The sequence below is a fragment of the Astatotilapia calliptera genome, chromosome 7 (assembly GCF_900246225.1).
Source record: "Astatotilapia calliptera chromosome 7, fAstCal1.2, whole genome shotgun sequence".
NCBI classification, from domain to species: domain Eukaryota; kingdom Metazoa; phylum Chordata; class Actinopteri; order Cichliformes; family Cichlidae; genus Astatotilapia; species Astatotilapia calliptera.
In genome coordinates this window covers 61,175,667-61,192,933 of record NC_039308.1, presented here as the reverse complement: position 1 = coordinate 61,192,933, position 17,267 = coordinate 61,175,667, and the positions used below count along the sequence as shown (strand labels likewise).

Below are 17,267 nucleotides of genomic sequence, written 5' to 3'. Positions count from 1 at the left end.
GTCTGTTAGGTTATGTTGTGGTGATCGTCGGGTTGGGGGATTTGTGTTCATACTGGAGTTCAAAATTAAAAGCAATGGAAGATGGACAAGAAAAGTTCAAAGCCATCAAGTCCCCAGTTTAGAAAAAAGAGAAAAGAAGAGGAGGAGAAACGAGCAAAAGATGCAGGTAAGCAGGCTAGGACCGCCACTGCATCTATACCAGGGGTGGGCATGGTGTCCCTGCAGGTTTTAGATGCGTCCTCGAACCAACACAGCTGATTTAAATGGCTCCTCAACGTGTCCCGAAGTTCTCCAGAGGCCTGGTAACGATCATGTGATTCAGGTGTGTTGACCCAAGGTGAGATCTAAAACCTGCAGGGACTCCGGCCCTCGTGGACTGAGATTGCCCACCCCTGTCGACCTTTTTTTTGCTCATAAATACCTTTATGAAAAGTGATCACCCTCGCAAAAAAAAAACCCACATAGATTTATCCAGGTAGTAAAAACAATTTCCGCGTTTAACTCATCCTAAATGGAAGAAGTGAGATTGTTTTTCTGTCGATTAAAATTGGTGGAATCACGTGACACCCTGCACGCTATATTAAGTCTTAAGTTACGCGGAGGAATCTGCATGAGGACGGACTGCCTCTCCTGGCACTTAGTTTTTGCAAAGTCGCCGATTGTTGTAATGTGTATCAAGACCACAATGAAGTCCAATGCAAAGCTGAATTTCTGGTTTTCAATGTCCGTTTTATTTCTCTGTGTTGCTACACAGCTGAGAGGTAAGTTAAAGTGAAACGCTTCTATGAACAATGACATCTGTGCCCTTGTGTTTATCTCTGGACTGTGCACCTCCAGCTGTATGTCCATAACTGGATCAAGGACACACATGGTTTATATTAACTGGCTCTAGTATTTCATTACTGATCTTCACATAGCTGGGTGACTGTAATTTGATGGAAGCTACAAATAAATAAGTAGTTCTTTTTTCCCCCTGCTTTTTACAACTATAAGTATTTTTGAAATCTGAAATATTAGATTTCATAAATCATGAAGCTTTATGTTATGATTCTCACTGATTTCTAATATCCTGACAGCGCCTGTAGTCCACACAAAGCTCGGGAGCCTGAAAGGTGAGTATGTGAGTGTGAAAGGGAAGGAGACTGGCGTCCATGCCTACCTGGGTGTCCCATTTGCTAAACCACCCCTCGGCCCTTCCTTGAGACTGGCTCCACCTCAGCCTGCAGAAAGATGGGAAGGAGTAAGATATGCCACTAAACAGCCACCAATGTAAGAAACATGTGCTTCAGTTGTTGTAAAACACAGTTTGAAAAACATCCAGCATTTATTAAATGTTTTTATTTTTCAGGTGCATACAACCTGAGCGATTTGCTTTGGCACTGCTTGATAAACTCGGTTTCTTGTTGGCTGATATCCCAGACATCTCTGAAGATTGCCTTTACCTCAACATTTACACTCCTGCTAAAAGAGCTGATGATGCCCAGCTCCCAGTAAGAACCTTTTGCTGTAGGTTTTGAGCCTTGCTGGTCATTGCTGAAGAAATTTTCAGTGACAGTTGGTTTCCTTTTAAGGATTTTCATATGACAAAAAAACACCCCCTTTTAGAGCCAGTTGCAATGGGTTTGCCTTTATACCCAAATATTTTTTGTTTATCTTAAACATTAATTTAATACTTATTAATTGAGACTCATGCAGTGTGCTTAGCAGGCACAAAAATTGCTTTGAAAGAAAAATAAGAATGAAGAATCAAAAATATCTGAGTTTTTTTTTTTTTGTTTTTTTTTTGTTTTTTTTTGTTTTTTTTCCCCAGGTCATGGTCTGGATCCATGGTGGAGGCCTCACAGTAGGATCAGCTTCAACATATGATGGATCTGCCCTGGCTGCTTACCAGGACGTGGTTGTGGTTCTGATCCAGTATCGCTTAGGACTTCTGGGTTTTCTCAGGTAAATAAACTTAAGTTACCAAATTAGAACATACTGTTGTCCTGTTCTTTTCCATTTTCAAAGACTGCTCACCTTCACCAACTCTAAATTTAGCTTAGTATGCCATTCAACTCTTTGTTTTATCAGCACCGGAGATGAGCACATTTCGGGGAACTTTGGCCTGCTCGATCAGATTGAAGCTCTCAGGTGGATCCAGCAGCACATTCACAGCTTTGGAGGAGACCCAGGATTAGTTACTATATTTGGAGAGTCTGCTGGTGGAGTGAGCGTGTCTCTTCTGGTAAGAATCTACAGTTAGAGGAACTTTATATAAACTTTTGCTGTGGAAACCAACCTTTAATATGTCATGTGTTACTTGAATCACCAGCTCCTGTCACCACTGTCTGATGGGCTGTTTCATCATGCAATTGCTGAGAGCGGCACAGCTGCAATGGATTTACTTGTGGAAAATTATCCTCTACTAAAGGCACAGGTTTATTATGTTATTCTGGGGGATGTTAATCATTTTTCATTGTAAAACAGTAAGAATAATGCAACAGGTTTGCTTTTCTAAATTGATATCTTTTCACCAGGAGGTTTCAAATGCATCTGGCTGCAGCCTTAAAAGCACAAAGACGTTTGCTGATTGCATAAGAAGCCTTGATATTGATACCATAGTGGATTTTACCAAGGTAAATTACTGGGTGGAAACCTGATGTGGATTTCTGATTGGCTGAACAGTCTCATGATGTCTCTTAAATAACTCAAGGGAACTATTTTTACTTATTTACTTATCTTTTACTGTTTTACGCTATTGGAATTTTTACTTTTGTGCATTTTATTCACAAGGACCGACGGTTAAGATGTCCTGTAAATGTTGATGGGCATTTCCTGACAAAACCTGTGGATGAGCTGTTTCGTAAACATGAACTCCTCACTGTACCATTCATGATGGGTGTGAATAATGATGAAGCGGGATGGATGCTAAAAAATGTAAGTGCCCATCAAAATTTGATATCTTATTTTTGTTTAAACCGGCAATGTTAAGTGCAGCAAGGTTTTTATTCTTTCTTTTAGTTATTCATTAGTGTTCCACAAAATTGGGCAGAAGGAATGGATCGGGCACAAGTCATCAATGCAATGGCCTTCTTCTATCCCAATGTAAAGCACACACTGCCTGATATCACAAAATGAACCCAACCTGCTCAAGCATCTTTCACTGATGTGTTCTTTATTTCCTTAAGCCTAAAGATGCATTCATCAAAAATTTGATAATTGATGAATATATTGGAAACGGTGCCAACCGTGTGAAAAACCGAGATGGGTTCTCTGAGGTTACTGCAGATATTATATTCAATATTCCAGTCATTAAAACTGCTAATGCGCACAGAGGTAACTTTTATAGATTAATGCACATTTATCTAGAAACAATTATTTCATATTTACCGCTCTTACTAAGTGTGACACTTGTTTGTCTAATTCTAGAAGCGGGTGCTCCTGTATACCTGTATGAGTACCAGCATTCCTTGAAAATGGTGCAGAAAAGAAGACCGAGCTTTGTTGGGAGTGATCATACAGATGAAATTTTTACAGTGATGGGATTTTGCTTCACAACTACCCACGTTAAACTGCCTCGTGAGTGAAACCTAAAAAGTTTAATCTGAGCATGAGATATTTGGTTTGTTAGTTTTTGGGGTTTTCTGGGGTTGGAGTGCAGGATTTTTTACAAGATTATCACTTTAGATCCATGCTTTGTGGAGGAGGAACAGTTGAGCAGAACCATGATGAGCTACTGGGGCAACTTTGCTCGCACAGGGTAAGCTTACATATTTTAGTATACTGGGAGATAATACCACATTGTTATATCGTGTATATCTGTCTGCGTGTAGGTCTCCTAATGGGCACAACCTTGTCCACTGGCCAAAGTATGAAGCAGATGAAAAGTACCTGGCGATTGGTTTAACAACGCAGGTAACTGCTCAGCACCTGAAGAAGGAGCGCTTTGTCTTCCTGACTCAGACCGTGCCAGAGAAGCTCAAACGGCATGAGGAAAATGCAAAACGCAGCGAGCTGTAGAAAACTCGCATCTCTTCTGTTACGTCAGTTTTTGATATCATTACCAAATAATAAAATGCATAAATTAATCACTTATGACTTAATTGCCTGCCTTTCCATTCTACATTCACACAACTCATACTAGCCAGTAAACTATGGTTAATAGATGTGCGATTCAGTTCTGCTGCTTGTAATCGGGGTTTAAAGTGTTTTAATTAATTTCATTTTCATAGCACCAAATCAGAACAACAGTTTTCTCAAGGTGCTTTATAATGCAAAGTAAATGCCTCAGAGTAATCAGATAGCCAGATGATCACCTTATGAGCAAGCACTTTGGTGACAGTGGAAAGGAAAATCCCTTGTAACAGGAAGAAACTTCTGGCAGAACAATGGCTCAGGCAGGAGTGACTATTTGCTGGATCGGCTGGGGGTGAGAGTAGATGACAATACACATGCAAAATGGTGTGAAATAAACAGATGTGACAACCTGGTTCTTTTCCTTTTTTTTTTTTTTTTTCCTCTTTTGTTTATTCATTACTGAGAAGAGCGCTTAAGCTGAAAAGCTCCCTGAAGTCTGATGTGAGCAGTTCAATAGGTCAAACTTAGTTTTCCACAAATTCAGGCATATGGCATTTAAAATAGTACAAAGCAACACTTTTAAAAGGCAAATTATTCAAACAGCTGGGTTACAGAGAAAATAACTTATCAAACAAATTCACTAAAGTTGAGATGGAATTTAATGGAGGGACAAAAAGGAAACACAACAACGCTTTAGCAGATATCTATTTTTTGCAAATATTAGTAAAGCTGCAGTCTGATATAAAAGTGCTGGCCAGTGGTTTTCAAATGATTCAATATATTGCCCAGAAAAGTGCACTTGGAGTAGGAAAGCTACTGGGCATCACCATCAGGCCATAATGAGACATACAGACACTTACTTGGTACTGCGCTGTTAGATCGTATAATGTTCAGCTACTAGGTCTAGAATTTAAAACAACTGGGAAACCTGTAGGGAATAACTTTGCAGGTATAAAGCCAGGCAAACACTGTGTCAGCCATTAAACGAACAAACTCAATACATTTCAAAGGTAAGTGAAGCTTCAGTTTCATACCATAGTTACAGAAGCACAAACTGTCTAACGCTGATACTTTGAATAAATCCAGATTATGTAAATGTTATCGTTGTCACATTACAATTCCTTTTTCCATCTTACATAATTCAGGTGTGGTGATAGTAAGCATGTCTGATGTTGCTGAAGGACATAAACGTCTGACCAACGCTGGTTGATGTAAGTACCGTGTTTGATAAGACGGCGGGTGAACAGTTAGAAAATTGCCCGCTTGTAAAACATATTCAGCAATTCTATTTGACACCATACAATGAATGAAACTTAAAACACGTTTGTTGTACTTAATACTCGTCTGTCCTTGTATCACTAATGTCGGGCAAAGAGAAACACCTGAGATGCTGTCTTTTCTAAAGTCTGGATGTCTCTAAAGGAAAAAACTGAGGGGGAAAAAGGCATGCTGCTTTATTGAAAACAAAACTGGTTCAGATAGTGGTTATGAGTGTAAATAAATGCAGCATGCAGTTTAATATGTTGGGCACTGAACTCAGTATAATACTATATTATATAGTAGAATACATTGGACACCTTTGTCTTCTTCAAGCACTGCCAAGTACAGACATGGATTTAGAATCAGAGGCACATACAGTTTGATCTATAATAAATGGTGTCATTCCTTTGTTCTTTTTTTTTTGTTGTTTTTTTTGTCCTACAGTGAATAAATCAATTTGTGACCTGTTATCATGCTGCACTGGAGGATTAAAGTCATACGTTAGGTGAAGACAAACAGTGACACGGGCAGCCTTTCAAAGAGTTTGGATTGGAACAAGCTAAAGTTAGATGGTAACACCTAATGCCTTTCAAACTCTTAAGTTAATCATGATAGTATCGTTGCCAGCAGAAGACAGAGGTGTAATTGTGTAGAATGGTTGTTATGATGGCTATTACTGTGGGAGGAGACTTAAAGCTTGGTGCATCAGGATGTCCAGGACTGCATGTTGCGCAGCATGGCCTCAAATCGCTCCAAGTCGGGGGCATGAGCGTGAGGTAAGTTGTCCGTCAGGCGACTGTACAGACTGAAAGACTTCAACTCCAGCCAGATGAAACCAAACCGGTCCTTATCAAACAGCACAAAGAGCCCCGGGGTGCGCTCCGGACTTGTAAAGCCATGCCCAGCAATCAGGCCTGTCCCATAGAAGCTGAAAGAGAGATACGTGTCCTCATCGATTAATACATTTTGTTACATATATTGACTGGTTCATAAACGTACACTATGCACAGGATATTAAAAGCAATAGTGAAGACGTCTTGATGCATTCTCAATCATCCAGGAAAGTAAATCTCCAAAAAGTTGATTCTGTTCATCTGGACGTAGCGTTTTGTGGACGTAGCGTTCAGTCTCGACTGAAGAAGTCACTTGGATGAGTGACGAAACGTTTCTCCCACAAAATGCTATGTCCAGATGAACAGAATGAACTTTTTGGAGACAAGAGTGAAGACCAGTATTTTCCTTCATTGATGAATTAATTGTGACCATTACCTTAATATCATTGCCCTTTATGGTAAATGCCTTTCAAAATATTTTGAATTCTGTAACAAAAGCCTGTTAGCCAAATCCTCACCATTTTCTGCAGGTGCGAGGGTACTCCTCGTTGCGAGCCATGACCCCCATAGGCAAGACAAAAGGCTGTGTTTCAGGATTGGATCTGCTACTGTGACTAGAGTCACAGCTGTCTGAACAAGCACCGTGATCTGACTCCATCTCCTCTGCTGCGCTGGAACCACCACAGGCCCCTTCAGCTGCACATCTACCTGTGGCAGAAGTGCCATTTTCCTTTTGTTCCTGCTCCCTCTGTACTTCCTCATGCACTCCCATTACTAGCCGTGACAGCTCCTCAATGTTACACTGTTGCTCCAAGTCTGGGAGGACCACAGGCCGACACAGGTTAACATCCAGTGTGAGCTGCCCTGCAGGAACATTGGGATCTCCCTGCAGGAAACCATAAAATCAGAGTATGCACCATGAGTAGATTTACATGCAATTTAAATCCACAGTCTTGAAAAAGAAAAACCCATTTTCAGTTCTAAGGTTTTATGTATCACAACATAATTGGGAAACAATAGAATAGAATAGAATTCAACTTTATTGTCATTGCACATGTCAGAGGTACAAGGCAATGAAATGCAGTTTGCATCCATCCAGAAGTGCTTTAGCCATAATATAGATATATAAACAAAAAAAAAAACACGACAAGTCTTAACCAGGTCTGAATGTTATTTAAAGACTATCTCAGATTAACAATACCACATGATACCATTACACAGCATCTTATTTATTTAACAAAAATACAGAAGTGGCGTGTGAAAAAATAAGTGTACACTAGATTCAACAGAAACCAATGTTAGCAGCATTAACTTCAAGTAACTGTTTCTGTATGGCTTATGTATGACAACTCATACCCTGGATATGCTGAATGTGTTTGCTGAAACTGGTGCTGTGCATTATGGCCAAACAGGGTATTGGGCCTCATTTACTACAGTGTGCATGCACAAATCTGTGCATAAATTGTGCACACGAATGTTTCAGGCACAAATCTGTGATTTTAGAAAATTTTTGTGCCTGAATTTGTTGGTACTTTAGGAATAAATTTAGAAGTCCCTCTGACCATGCACTGCACCTAAGGAATTTAAACAAAGGTCTTTAAAATGCACACTACTACTAGTGATACTAATAATAACAATAACACTTATAGTTATTATTAATATTGGCTTTTGGTTGGACACAAAGTGCTCAGAATTACAAAAAAGGGATGTAAAGAAAACAAAATACTATCACTAAGGAAAAGCACAGCCACTGTTCGGAGGAAACTCATTTCCGCTGTTCATATCCTTTCAGTCACTAACCAACATTCATGACCCTAGGTGAGGGTGAGGGTGAGAACTTTTGAGAGTGAAAGTATTTTTTGCGTATGGCAAAAACATTTCCACACAAATATAAGTAAGTGAGGCCCACTGTTGCAGAAGTCTTGTGGTTTGTTCAAATTATACTTTGGAGACCTAAGCTGTGCTGACATGTTCTTTTTAGAGAGAAGAGGCATTCTCCTGTCACCCCTTGCAAATATGCCATCAGAATCAGAATTAGAATCAGAGCCATACTTGTTAAGTCATTTTCTAGTTGTGCTGTAATGAATTTTAACATTTAACATGCTAACTAAAGCATGCAGAGTCTGAGATGTAGCTCTTGGGTTTCTTGCAATTTTTACTTGCAAGTACTGCAGGGTCTGATCTTAGGGTAAATTTGCTAGGATGTCGACTCCTGCAAAGATTTGTTGTCTTCAACTTCTGAATGATCTCTCTTATTGTAGAATGATGGACTTGAAATTGTTTGGAAATGGCTTATTTTACTTTGCAGATTGCTGCTCACACTCACTGGTGATCAGTTAATCAAGTGCTTTTAATTAGCAGCACGTGGTTACTACTTACCGTCTTAGTTGCTACAAAAGCATTAAGTGTGCACTTAATTTTTCACACACTTCCAGAATTTTGGCTTAGTTTTAATTAAAGAGATAAAAGACACAATGTAACATGTTATATCTTGTTGCTCCTCTAAGAATGCATGAACAGATTGAGGGATTTTAAGCTGCAGGGCCCACATTTAAGAATCACTTTCATTTAAAATGAGTACAACCACTAATAATGATTATTACTTACAGTGAGTTTGGTTGCTCTTGCAGACATTCCATGGAAACTAAGCATGACAATCTCCAAGCCATGACTACCATAGGTGCCTTTGAAAAGGCCTGGCTGCAGCAGATCAGAGGGCTTTGCAGGTGGCAGGTAGATCCTTCGGTATGTCAAGCAGTTACTGTCATAGGAAAATAGATGAAAGCATACAGGTTTATTTAGGCATATTACAATCATTATCATTTTAACATGGAAGTACAACAGAGAAAATGCACGTAAGCAAAAAATACAAAAAATGCATACTCATATTGACTAGTATAAATGAACTTCATTAGGATAAGCTCCTGCATGTGCTCATGAAATATTTCTTCCAGTGTCCTCCCCCATTCTTCCTCCAACCATGTCCTGAACTCCTGCACAGACACACACATCGTAAAAAGTTGATAACAGTCCCTGAATTTCACCATCATCAGCATGCATGGGCTTTAAAAGATAGCATACACTGTAAAGGTAGTAAAGGTATTTGACCCACCTCCTGTCTGCCTCCTGGCATGCGGTGATGGTCAGTCTGGTTACACTTTGTTGAAAATTCATCCTTCTTTACTGTCTATATATAACAGAATATAAGACATATAAGAGAATTACATACTTTGATAAGATATTAAACTCAAACTAACATCATCTATTTGTGTCAAAAAAAGACAGTATCACTCTGCTTTTTCAAATGTGTAAACCCTTACCTGTATGTCTCCTTTGTGAGGACCTTTGTGTCCATACATGCACTCCACAGTTGCCTTGTTGCTCTCCATCATGTGGATCTGGAAGAGTGGGCGCCTTCTCATGGGGTCCTCCACGCGGGGGTCGTGAGGTGGCAAATACATCCAGCCAATGATGAACAACCCGTCCACCTGAATGAAACATATTTTGAAGAATTTACCTGCACTACCTAAATTATATGTTCCTTTATACCAATATTTACTATATGTAGCAGTTTTGTGCAAAAGAGGAAAACTACCTACCACAACATTGAGCAATCCACCATAAGGGCCAATGTCAGGCTGCCATAGGCCCAAAATATGCCTGTATGGGTAAAGCACTGTAAAACAAGAGCATAATAACACACCATACAAATCATTATATGCACTGCTTCACTTGAGGTTTAACATTAGCTCACTGTCTGGTTGACAAAAACAAACAAACACCAGTTGATGTTAAAAACACTCAACTTTTGGTTTATGAGCCAAAGGGAAGAAATGTGTAAACTGATGGTGTTCCTGCCAACCAAGTTTCTGAACAACACACACAGCACACCTGTCTTTCCATTTCATTTTCAATACTCACACAAGAAGCTCAGGGGATATTTTTTAATAACCATAACCATAACGCAGACTACATTGCACTGCTATGACTGTGGCTTGCAGATTAAGTCAATAAAAGTCACCCCACACGTAACCCATCATGCTGCAGCCTCCACGTAGAGGCCCATGTACATACAGTGTGTGTACACGTTTTTATAGTCATATATATGTGTATATATGACTATATATGTATATGTATATATTATATACATATATATGTATGTATGTATGTATGTATGTATGTATGTATATATGTGTGTATATATATATATATATATATATATATATATATATATATATATATATATATATATATATATATATATACACAAGGCGTGTAGTCTAACCACTATGCTATCCAGCTGCTATATATATATATATATATATATATATATATATATACATACACATACACATACATATACACACACACACACACACACACACACACACACACACATATATATATATATATATATATATATATATATATATATATATATATATATATATATATATATACACACACACACACATATATATATATATATATATATATATATATATATATATATATATATATATACACACATATATATATACACATATATATGTATATAAAAGACTGTCAGATTTTTTTTCCTTTTTGAACCAGTAAATATTAAATCCATCAAAATATGAGTGTCCGTTTACAGAATAACCTAAATGAGCAGGAATGAACCTGCTTCACTAAATCGATAAATAGATTATCTTAGTTCGAATTTATTATGTTATCAAAGTATTTACTTCTCTTATACAGTGGGGCAAAAAAGTATTTAGTCAGCCACCGATTGTGCAAGTTCCCCCACTTAAAATGATGACAGAGGTCAGTAATTTGCACCAGAGGTACACTTCAACTGTGAGAGACAGAATGTGAAAAAAGAATCCATGAATCCACATGGTAGGATTTGTAAAGAATTTATTCGTAAATTAGGGTGGAAAATAAGTATTTGGTCACCTCAAACAAGGAAAATCTCTGGCTCTCACAGACCTGTAACGTCTTCTGTAAGAAGCTTTTCTGTCCCCCACTCGTTACCTGTATGAATGGCACCTGTTTGAACTCATCATCTGTATAAAAGACACCTGTCCACAGCCTCAAACAGTCAGACTCCAAACTCCGCCATGGCCAAGACCAAAGAGCTTTCGAAGGACACCAGGAAAAGTATTGTAGACGTGCACCAGACTGGGAAGAGTGAATCTACAATAGGCAAGCAGCTTGGTGTGAAAAAATCAACTGTGGGAGCAATCATCAGAAAATGGAAGACATACAAGACCACTGATAGTCTCCCTCGATCTGGGGCTCCACGCAAGATCTCATCCCGTGGGGTCAAAATGATCATGAGAACGGTGAGCAAAGATCCCAGCACCACACGGGGGAACCTGGTGAATGACCTGCAGAGAGCTGGGACCAAAGTAACAAAGGTCACCATCAGTAACACACTACAACGGCAGGGAATCAAATCCCGCAGTGCCAGACGTGTTCCGCTGCTGAAGCCAGTGCATGTCCAGGCCCGTCTGAAGTTTGCCAGAGAGCACATGGATGATACAGCAGAGGATTGGGAGAATGTCATGTGGTCAGATGAAACCAAAGTAGAACTTTTTGGTATAAACTCAACTCGTCGTGTTTGGAGGAAGAAGAATACTGAGTTGCATCCCAAGAACACCATACCTACTGTGAAGCATGGGGGTGGAAACATCATGCTATGGGGCTGTTTTTCCTGGAGTGGCCTAGCCAGTCTCCAGACCTCAACCCCATAGAAAATCTGTGGCGGGAGTTGAAAGTCCGTGTTGCTCGGCGACAGCCCCAAAACATCACTGCTCTCGAGAAGATCTGCATGGAGGAATGGGCCAAAATACCAGCTACTGTGTGTGCAAACCTGGTAAAGACCTATAGTAAACGTTTGACCTCTGTTATTGCCAACAAAGGTTATGTTACAAAGTATTGAGTTGTATTTTTGTTATTGACCAAATACTTATTTTCCACCCTGATTTACGAATAAATTCTTTACAAATCCTACCATGTGGATTCATGGATTTTTTTTTTCACATTCTGTCTCTCACAGTTGAAGTGTACCTCTGGTGCAAATTACTGACCTCTGTCATCATTTTAGGTGGGGGAACTTGCACAATCGGTGGCTGACTAAATACTTTTTTGCCCCACTGTATGTCTTATATTGTGTTATATTTAGACAAAGAAGGATGAATATGTGACATGAGAGCTGAGAAACTAACGTTTAACATAGAGATCCTGGCTAGTCACTCCTCGTGCTTCCACCTTCCTCAGATCCTCCCTCATGCCAAACTCTGCAAGGAAAAAAAGAACAAGACAAAACAAAACTTAGTTTGATTATGACTTTGATTATAAAGATAATCACACTTATAATTAATGTGATAAATAACCTTGGTATTTATCTAATTGAGAAAAAGCAGTGAGGTGAGAACAATTCCGATATTCCTGGTGTCTTTTCCCCTTTAAATTGAGATCAGCGAAATAAAGACTTTATAGGGCAAAGTTAAACCCCAGTCATCAGACACAGACCTGACCAGATCTGAATTGCACAAATTCTCAGGCACACAGAGCCAAAAGCATGAGCAACAGTTTCAACAGAAATCCAAAAATAAGACAGTGGAAATGCTTTTGGAGATTGCTCTGATGTCTAAATTCTGTTTGTACTAAAGAGAGATATAAATAGAGTAAGACCTTAAAAGAGAATGTGTGTATGTGTGTAGTAAAAGTACTAGTGGTGGCATCTGTTGCTGATATTAATTGCTCTTATTGAGCAGCAAGTAATGTCTCTCAGGGCCACTGAAATGACGACTTGCTTATAAAGCGCTTTCCAAAAGTCATCATGTTACTGTCTTTGATGCTGTACAGACATGTTTATTCTCTTTGTTATTCTCTGCCAGACATTTAAGAAAATGTCTCCTAGTTTAAACAGCTGGTATTCTGAATGTGTGTCAAGTCAGGACTAGAAGGTTATCTCACGCGCTGATGTTTTGAAATTCCAACACTCATGTTTCATCTAAGACTTAATTAGGCTATTACTGATGCACTACTATATTGCATTTTCCTAGTTAATAGATTGGTAACACACACACCCCCAAAAAAGACAGAAAATAATAAATGCTTATTGCACAAATATGTTTAAGTGGCTCATTTTTTTTACCTAATCAGCCAACTGATTTAAAGGGTTATTTTATAATTTGCAATTTTCTAATCATTTGCAATTGCCTTTTATTGTCCATTAATTTTTAAACTTTGCACGTTGCATGTTTCAAAACACTGAAAATGAGCTGGGAAACCCGGAAGTGAATCTTCAGCTCTACCAATTTATGCTCGTCATGATTACATGGGCTGTGACTGAACCGCCTTTGTTGAACCCTGTCATCTGCAGTCACCTAAGATAATCGCAGAGGGCTTGGTCAGGGCCTGCATCAAAAGTCTAAACCGCCAGACAGAATGGCTGACATGGCCCTAATGAGAGTCACAGGCCATGGTCTATTCTTAAGCAGCTGTGTTTACAGAGCCAGCAGCTGGGATATGGTGGGGTAATTTCCTTCATATTTCCCGCAGAGATCAATTGAAATGCTTTTAAGGGAACTCGTTTCCGCGAAATCAGCTGATACATAAATTCTTACGACAAGAAAGAAGCTCGGACACTCTGATCAGAGACCCGAGCTTTATATTTCGGTCTTACGTTATCGCTCTATGTTTAAATTGCAATAAACGTCCAGGGCTGCTACATTTACCTTCAATGCATCGCCTTCTCCAGATGGTTTCCGTCTTGAGGAGTTGTCTGAATTTCTTACAAACGAGGGCAACATTTGATAGAGTTGTTCCTGGGAGCAAGGAGAATATTTCCACTAAAAGCTCCGGTGGTAATTCCGCTAAGGACTGGGGGTGTGGAGGTCCCGTGCTCGTGCGATCCAGAAAGCCCCCTGTGTTGACACGACCGCTGCCATATTCGCAAGCGTCACTCGGCCCTGCAGTGGCTGCTACGCCGCGCTCTGGGCCTCCGCAAGCACCTGCGTCGAATCTCCCTTTGCCCACGATCCGCTCCTCTTCCTCCTCGTCCATGTCGGAATCGCTGCCTTGATCCTGCTGGTTATGCCTCTGTCGCCTTCGGCACCTCCGAGACTGACCAACTCCGCAGAGCCTGGCGCAAACAGCCATCCGTAGTTACCAAACAGGCAACATTACATCACTACAACACATCCATCAGCTGCAGTGTGCCTGATCCTTCCTCGTCCTCGCGAGCATGGGCAAAGGCATTTCATCTGACGTCACAATGTTCCCGTACAGTGCGTAGTTTGTTGCTTTTGAACATAAAGCGACGGTAGTGTGCAGTATCTCCTGCAGTTACGCAAGTTTATAAGGGTAGCCTATGCCTGAAAGACAATGCTCTTTGTAACCGCTTACTAACACAGGGTTTAAAGGTCACGGATCAGCTCGTGTCACACAGCTGCAGAGTTTGCAGCGACATGGTTCCTTTTTAAGTTAGGAGAAAAGCTTAGAAAGTCACCCTCTAAAAGATCAGTTTATTGTTATTTAAAATAGTAACATTAGTCTTAATTAAATGCTTTCATTCAAAATAAGCATGAATCCGTGCAGAATAATATCCAAACTGATAGCCAATAATTGCATTTTAACATTTATGTTTTAGGTTGTATATTTGTCGAGGTGGGAGGTGTTTTTGTTCTCTGTGCAACATGCACTCAACTAGGGATCAAACAGCAATCTTTATAAGACAGGCATTGCTAAACCAAGACCTATTTCTAATGCTAATTTAACATTGATTGCTTGTTATTCTACTATAGTTTTGTAAAACACAATATTTTCTGTGAGTTAGTTTATGTAAAGCAGTTATGTACAATGTGTTGTTCACACTCCTAAGTGAAAAAGAGACAAAATTAACTATTTCTGTCCAGTTAGATTCGAATCACTAAGATTTCTATTTTTATTTCTTTTCTCACTTTTCCCCAGCTCACTTCATATCCCCGCCAATGATTGCCTTTTGAGTTATTTTGTCCTTTACTCATTTTTCTGTCAAACATTATTTAAGGACTGCCCTTCCTTTCACTCACTGGCACTTTTCATCTTCACACGGGGTGTCAGTTTTGATTTAGCCGTCCATTTGTGTGAGGGAAAAAGAAATTTCTATTATTTACCAATCAAATGCCACCCTGAATTCCAAAAACTGAAATTTTAATCTTCTTGCACCTTAAGCAGTTTCCACTTTTGAGTGGAAGGGGAATGTTTAGTCAGGATGTTTTCCATAGTTGTCCCTTTTTCACATTAATATATAGCAGGAACCAGTCTGCTACAGGCAGATTAACATATTATTATTATTATTATTATTATTATTATTATTATTATTATTATTATTATTATTATATTATTATTATTATATACCTATTATTAAAGATCATTACTATTCTATTCATGTCCTGTAGTATGCTTAAGATCAGAAATTCAAGAATTCAAGAGGTTCTCATTCTCATAATAACCTTAAAAGCAGATATTCATCTCACACTATCTTGGGAGCAACCAACTGCATTGCCGCCCTTGTAGAAAATGGTGGTCATGCTGTCTTCATATATACATGAACAAGACAATGGTGAACAGCATGTGATAATATCCACTAATAAAATAATATCTCTAGTGCCCTTTTTGGTGCCATTCTCTGCCATTCACTTTCAGGGATGTCAGTGAGGTCAAACTATGAATGAAAGCACATGTTTCAAAAAAAGTCCTGTATTTATTTAGTAAAAGCTAAACTAAAGGATAAACCACAATACGAGGTTAATCAGAAGAAAGGACTGAGATGTTTCTGATCACTTGTTTCTAGGAATAATGCAGCATAAGTCATCATTCCTGCAGTTTGTATCTAATATAGACTCATCTAATACCAGCAAACACTTCCTTCAGATGCTGCCATATTCAAAACACCATTAACTAGACATCTGCCACTTAGCCACTTGATGTATGCAGGCGAGTATAATTTGAATCCTTTTGGCCACAATCTACAAACTTCCCCTGATCCTGCCTAAACTGAGCTTTATATTCCCATCTTCTAGCGCTTGCTGGATTAGAGGCATTTTGAAAGGTTAAACCTCAACAGCCGGAGCTCTGAAATACCTACACCCAACAGATATCGCCACCAAGGATTACTCCGAAAACAAGAAAGGCCAAAAAAGAAAAAAGGGAAAAAATGACACAGCTGAGAAGACACTTGTTTTTTCTAAGAAAGACGGGTGAGTGTCTCCACATTTAATGAAGGCTAAACAATAAACATTCTGGCAGCAACACTCATAATAGTAATCACTGGAGACAACTGCAACACAAAGGAGTACTTGCTCATACACTAAATCTGTTTCCTGTTCTCTTTCTAACCCTGGATGACAATCTGAAATGTTGTCATTCTCTAAATGGACTAGGACATGATGAGGAAAATCGAGGAGGCCCGAACAATGAATCAAACAAAGGATTATATTCATAAAATAACCCAGAAATTAAATAACAAACAAACAAACAGTAGACATTTAAAAATAAAATAAGAAAAGGGAAAGGAAATGAGCGAGCCATGTATGCAGTATGAAAGATCTAACATTTTTCATCGTGACCACTGGAAACTGACACCTTTTTCTAGGCATATGAATCTAAACTTACCAGGTTGAATGAGGAAAGTATTTTTTAGACATATCAGAGGAGATTTTCCCCAAGGCAAGCTTTCCCAGATGAATGTGCCTGATCCCATCTGCCGGTGGATCACTGACTTCCTGACGGACAGGAAGCAGCATGTGAGGCTGGGAAAGAATGTCTCGGACTCCCGGACCATCAGCACCGGCTCCCCACAGGGCTGTGTTCTTTCTCCTCTGCTCTTCTCCCTGTACACTAACTGCTGCACCTCCACCCATCAGTCTGTCAAGCTAATCAAGTTTGCAGATGACACCACCATTATTGGACTCATCTCAGACGGGGATGAGTCTGCCTACAGGAGGGAGGTTGAACGTCTGTTGTCCTGGTGCAGCCACAACAACCTGGTGCTGAATACCCAGAAGACAGTGGAGATTATTGTGAACTTCAGGAAGCACACAGCCCCACTCCCCCCCATCATCCTGACTGACACCCTCATCACCA

The 17,267-nt window shown here is 39.4% G+C and overlaps 2 protein-coding genes across 3 annotated transcripts; one reads left to right on the top strand and one right to left on the bottom strand.

Moving 5' to 3' along the window:
• The first annotated feature begins 472 nt into the window (after positions 1-472).
• Positions 473-4,074, top strand: LOC113026988 (liver carboxylesterase 2-like). Of its 2 annotated transcripts, none has more exons than XM_026176354.1 (13): positions 473-761; positions 1,077-1,269; positions 1,349-1,490; positions 1,811-1,944; positions 2,071-2,224; positions 2,312-2,416; positions 2,517-2,615; positions 2,773-2,916; positions 3,001-3,084; positions 3,168-3,315; positions 3,409-3,558; positions 3,667-3,739; positions 3,813-4,074. In XM_026176354.1, exons 1-13 carry the CDS (start codon positions 512-514, stop codon positions 3,997-3,999), a joined length of 1,863 nt encoding a protein of 620 aa, XP_026032139.1. In that variant the 5' UTR covers positions 473-511; the 3' UTR covers positions 4,000-4,074. The 2 variants fall into 2 exon arrangements, with proteins under 2 accessions (XP_026032139.1, XP_026032140.1); XM_026176355.1 differs by having other exon boundaries at positions 476-761; positions 2,312-2,410.
• A 404-nt stretch (positions 4,075-4,478) lies between these two features.
• On the bottom strand, positions 4,479-14,493 carry LOC113026995 (F-box only protein 31-like). The gene is made up of 9 exons (XM_026176363.1): positions 13,877-14,493; positions 12,359-12,430; positions 9,749-9,825; positions 9,470-9,637; positions 9,262-9,336; positions 9,033-9,142; positions 8,757-8,910; positions 6,668-7,035; positions 4,479-6,244 (listed from the first exon to the last, which is right to left on the bottom strand). The coding sequence occupies exons 1-9, from the start codon at positions 14,298-14,300 to the stop codon at positions 6,022-6,024; spliced, it is 1,671 nt and encodes a 556-aa protein (XP_026032148.1). The 5' UTR covers positions 14,301-14,493; the 3' UTR covers positions 4,479-6,021.
• Between the last annotated feature and the right edge of the window lie 2,774 nt (positions 14,494-17,267).

Coding starts and splice junctions, on each gene's coding strand:
- LOC113026988 (XM_026176354.1), top strand. CDS start 512: ATGGAAGAAGTGAGATTGTTTTTCTGTCGATTAAAATTGGTGGAATCA. Junction 3,085..3,167: donor TGGCCTTCTTCTATCCCAAT/GTAAAGCACACA, acceptor TATTTCCTTAAG/CCTAAAGATGCATTCATCAA. Junction 3,316..3,408: donor AACTGCTAATGCGCACAGAG/GTAACTTTTATA, acceptor GTCTAATTCTAG/AAGCGGGTGCTCCTGTATAC.
- LOC113026995 (XM_026176363.1), bottom strand. CDS start 14,300: ATGGCTGTTTGCGCCAGGCTCTGCGGAGTTGGTCAGTCTCGGAGGTGC. Junction 9,143..9,261: donor TGCCAGGAGGCAGACAGGAG/GTGGGTCAAATA, acceptor GTGTCTGTGCAG/GAGTTCAGGACATGGTTGGA. Junction 8,911..9,032: donor ATTTATACTAGTCAATATGA/GTATGCATTTTT, acceptor TTCCTATGACAG/TAACTGCTTGACATACCGAA.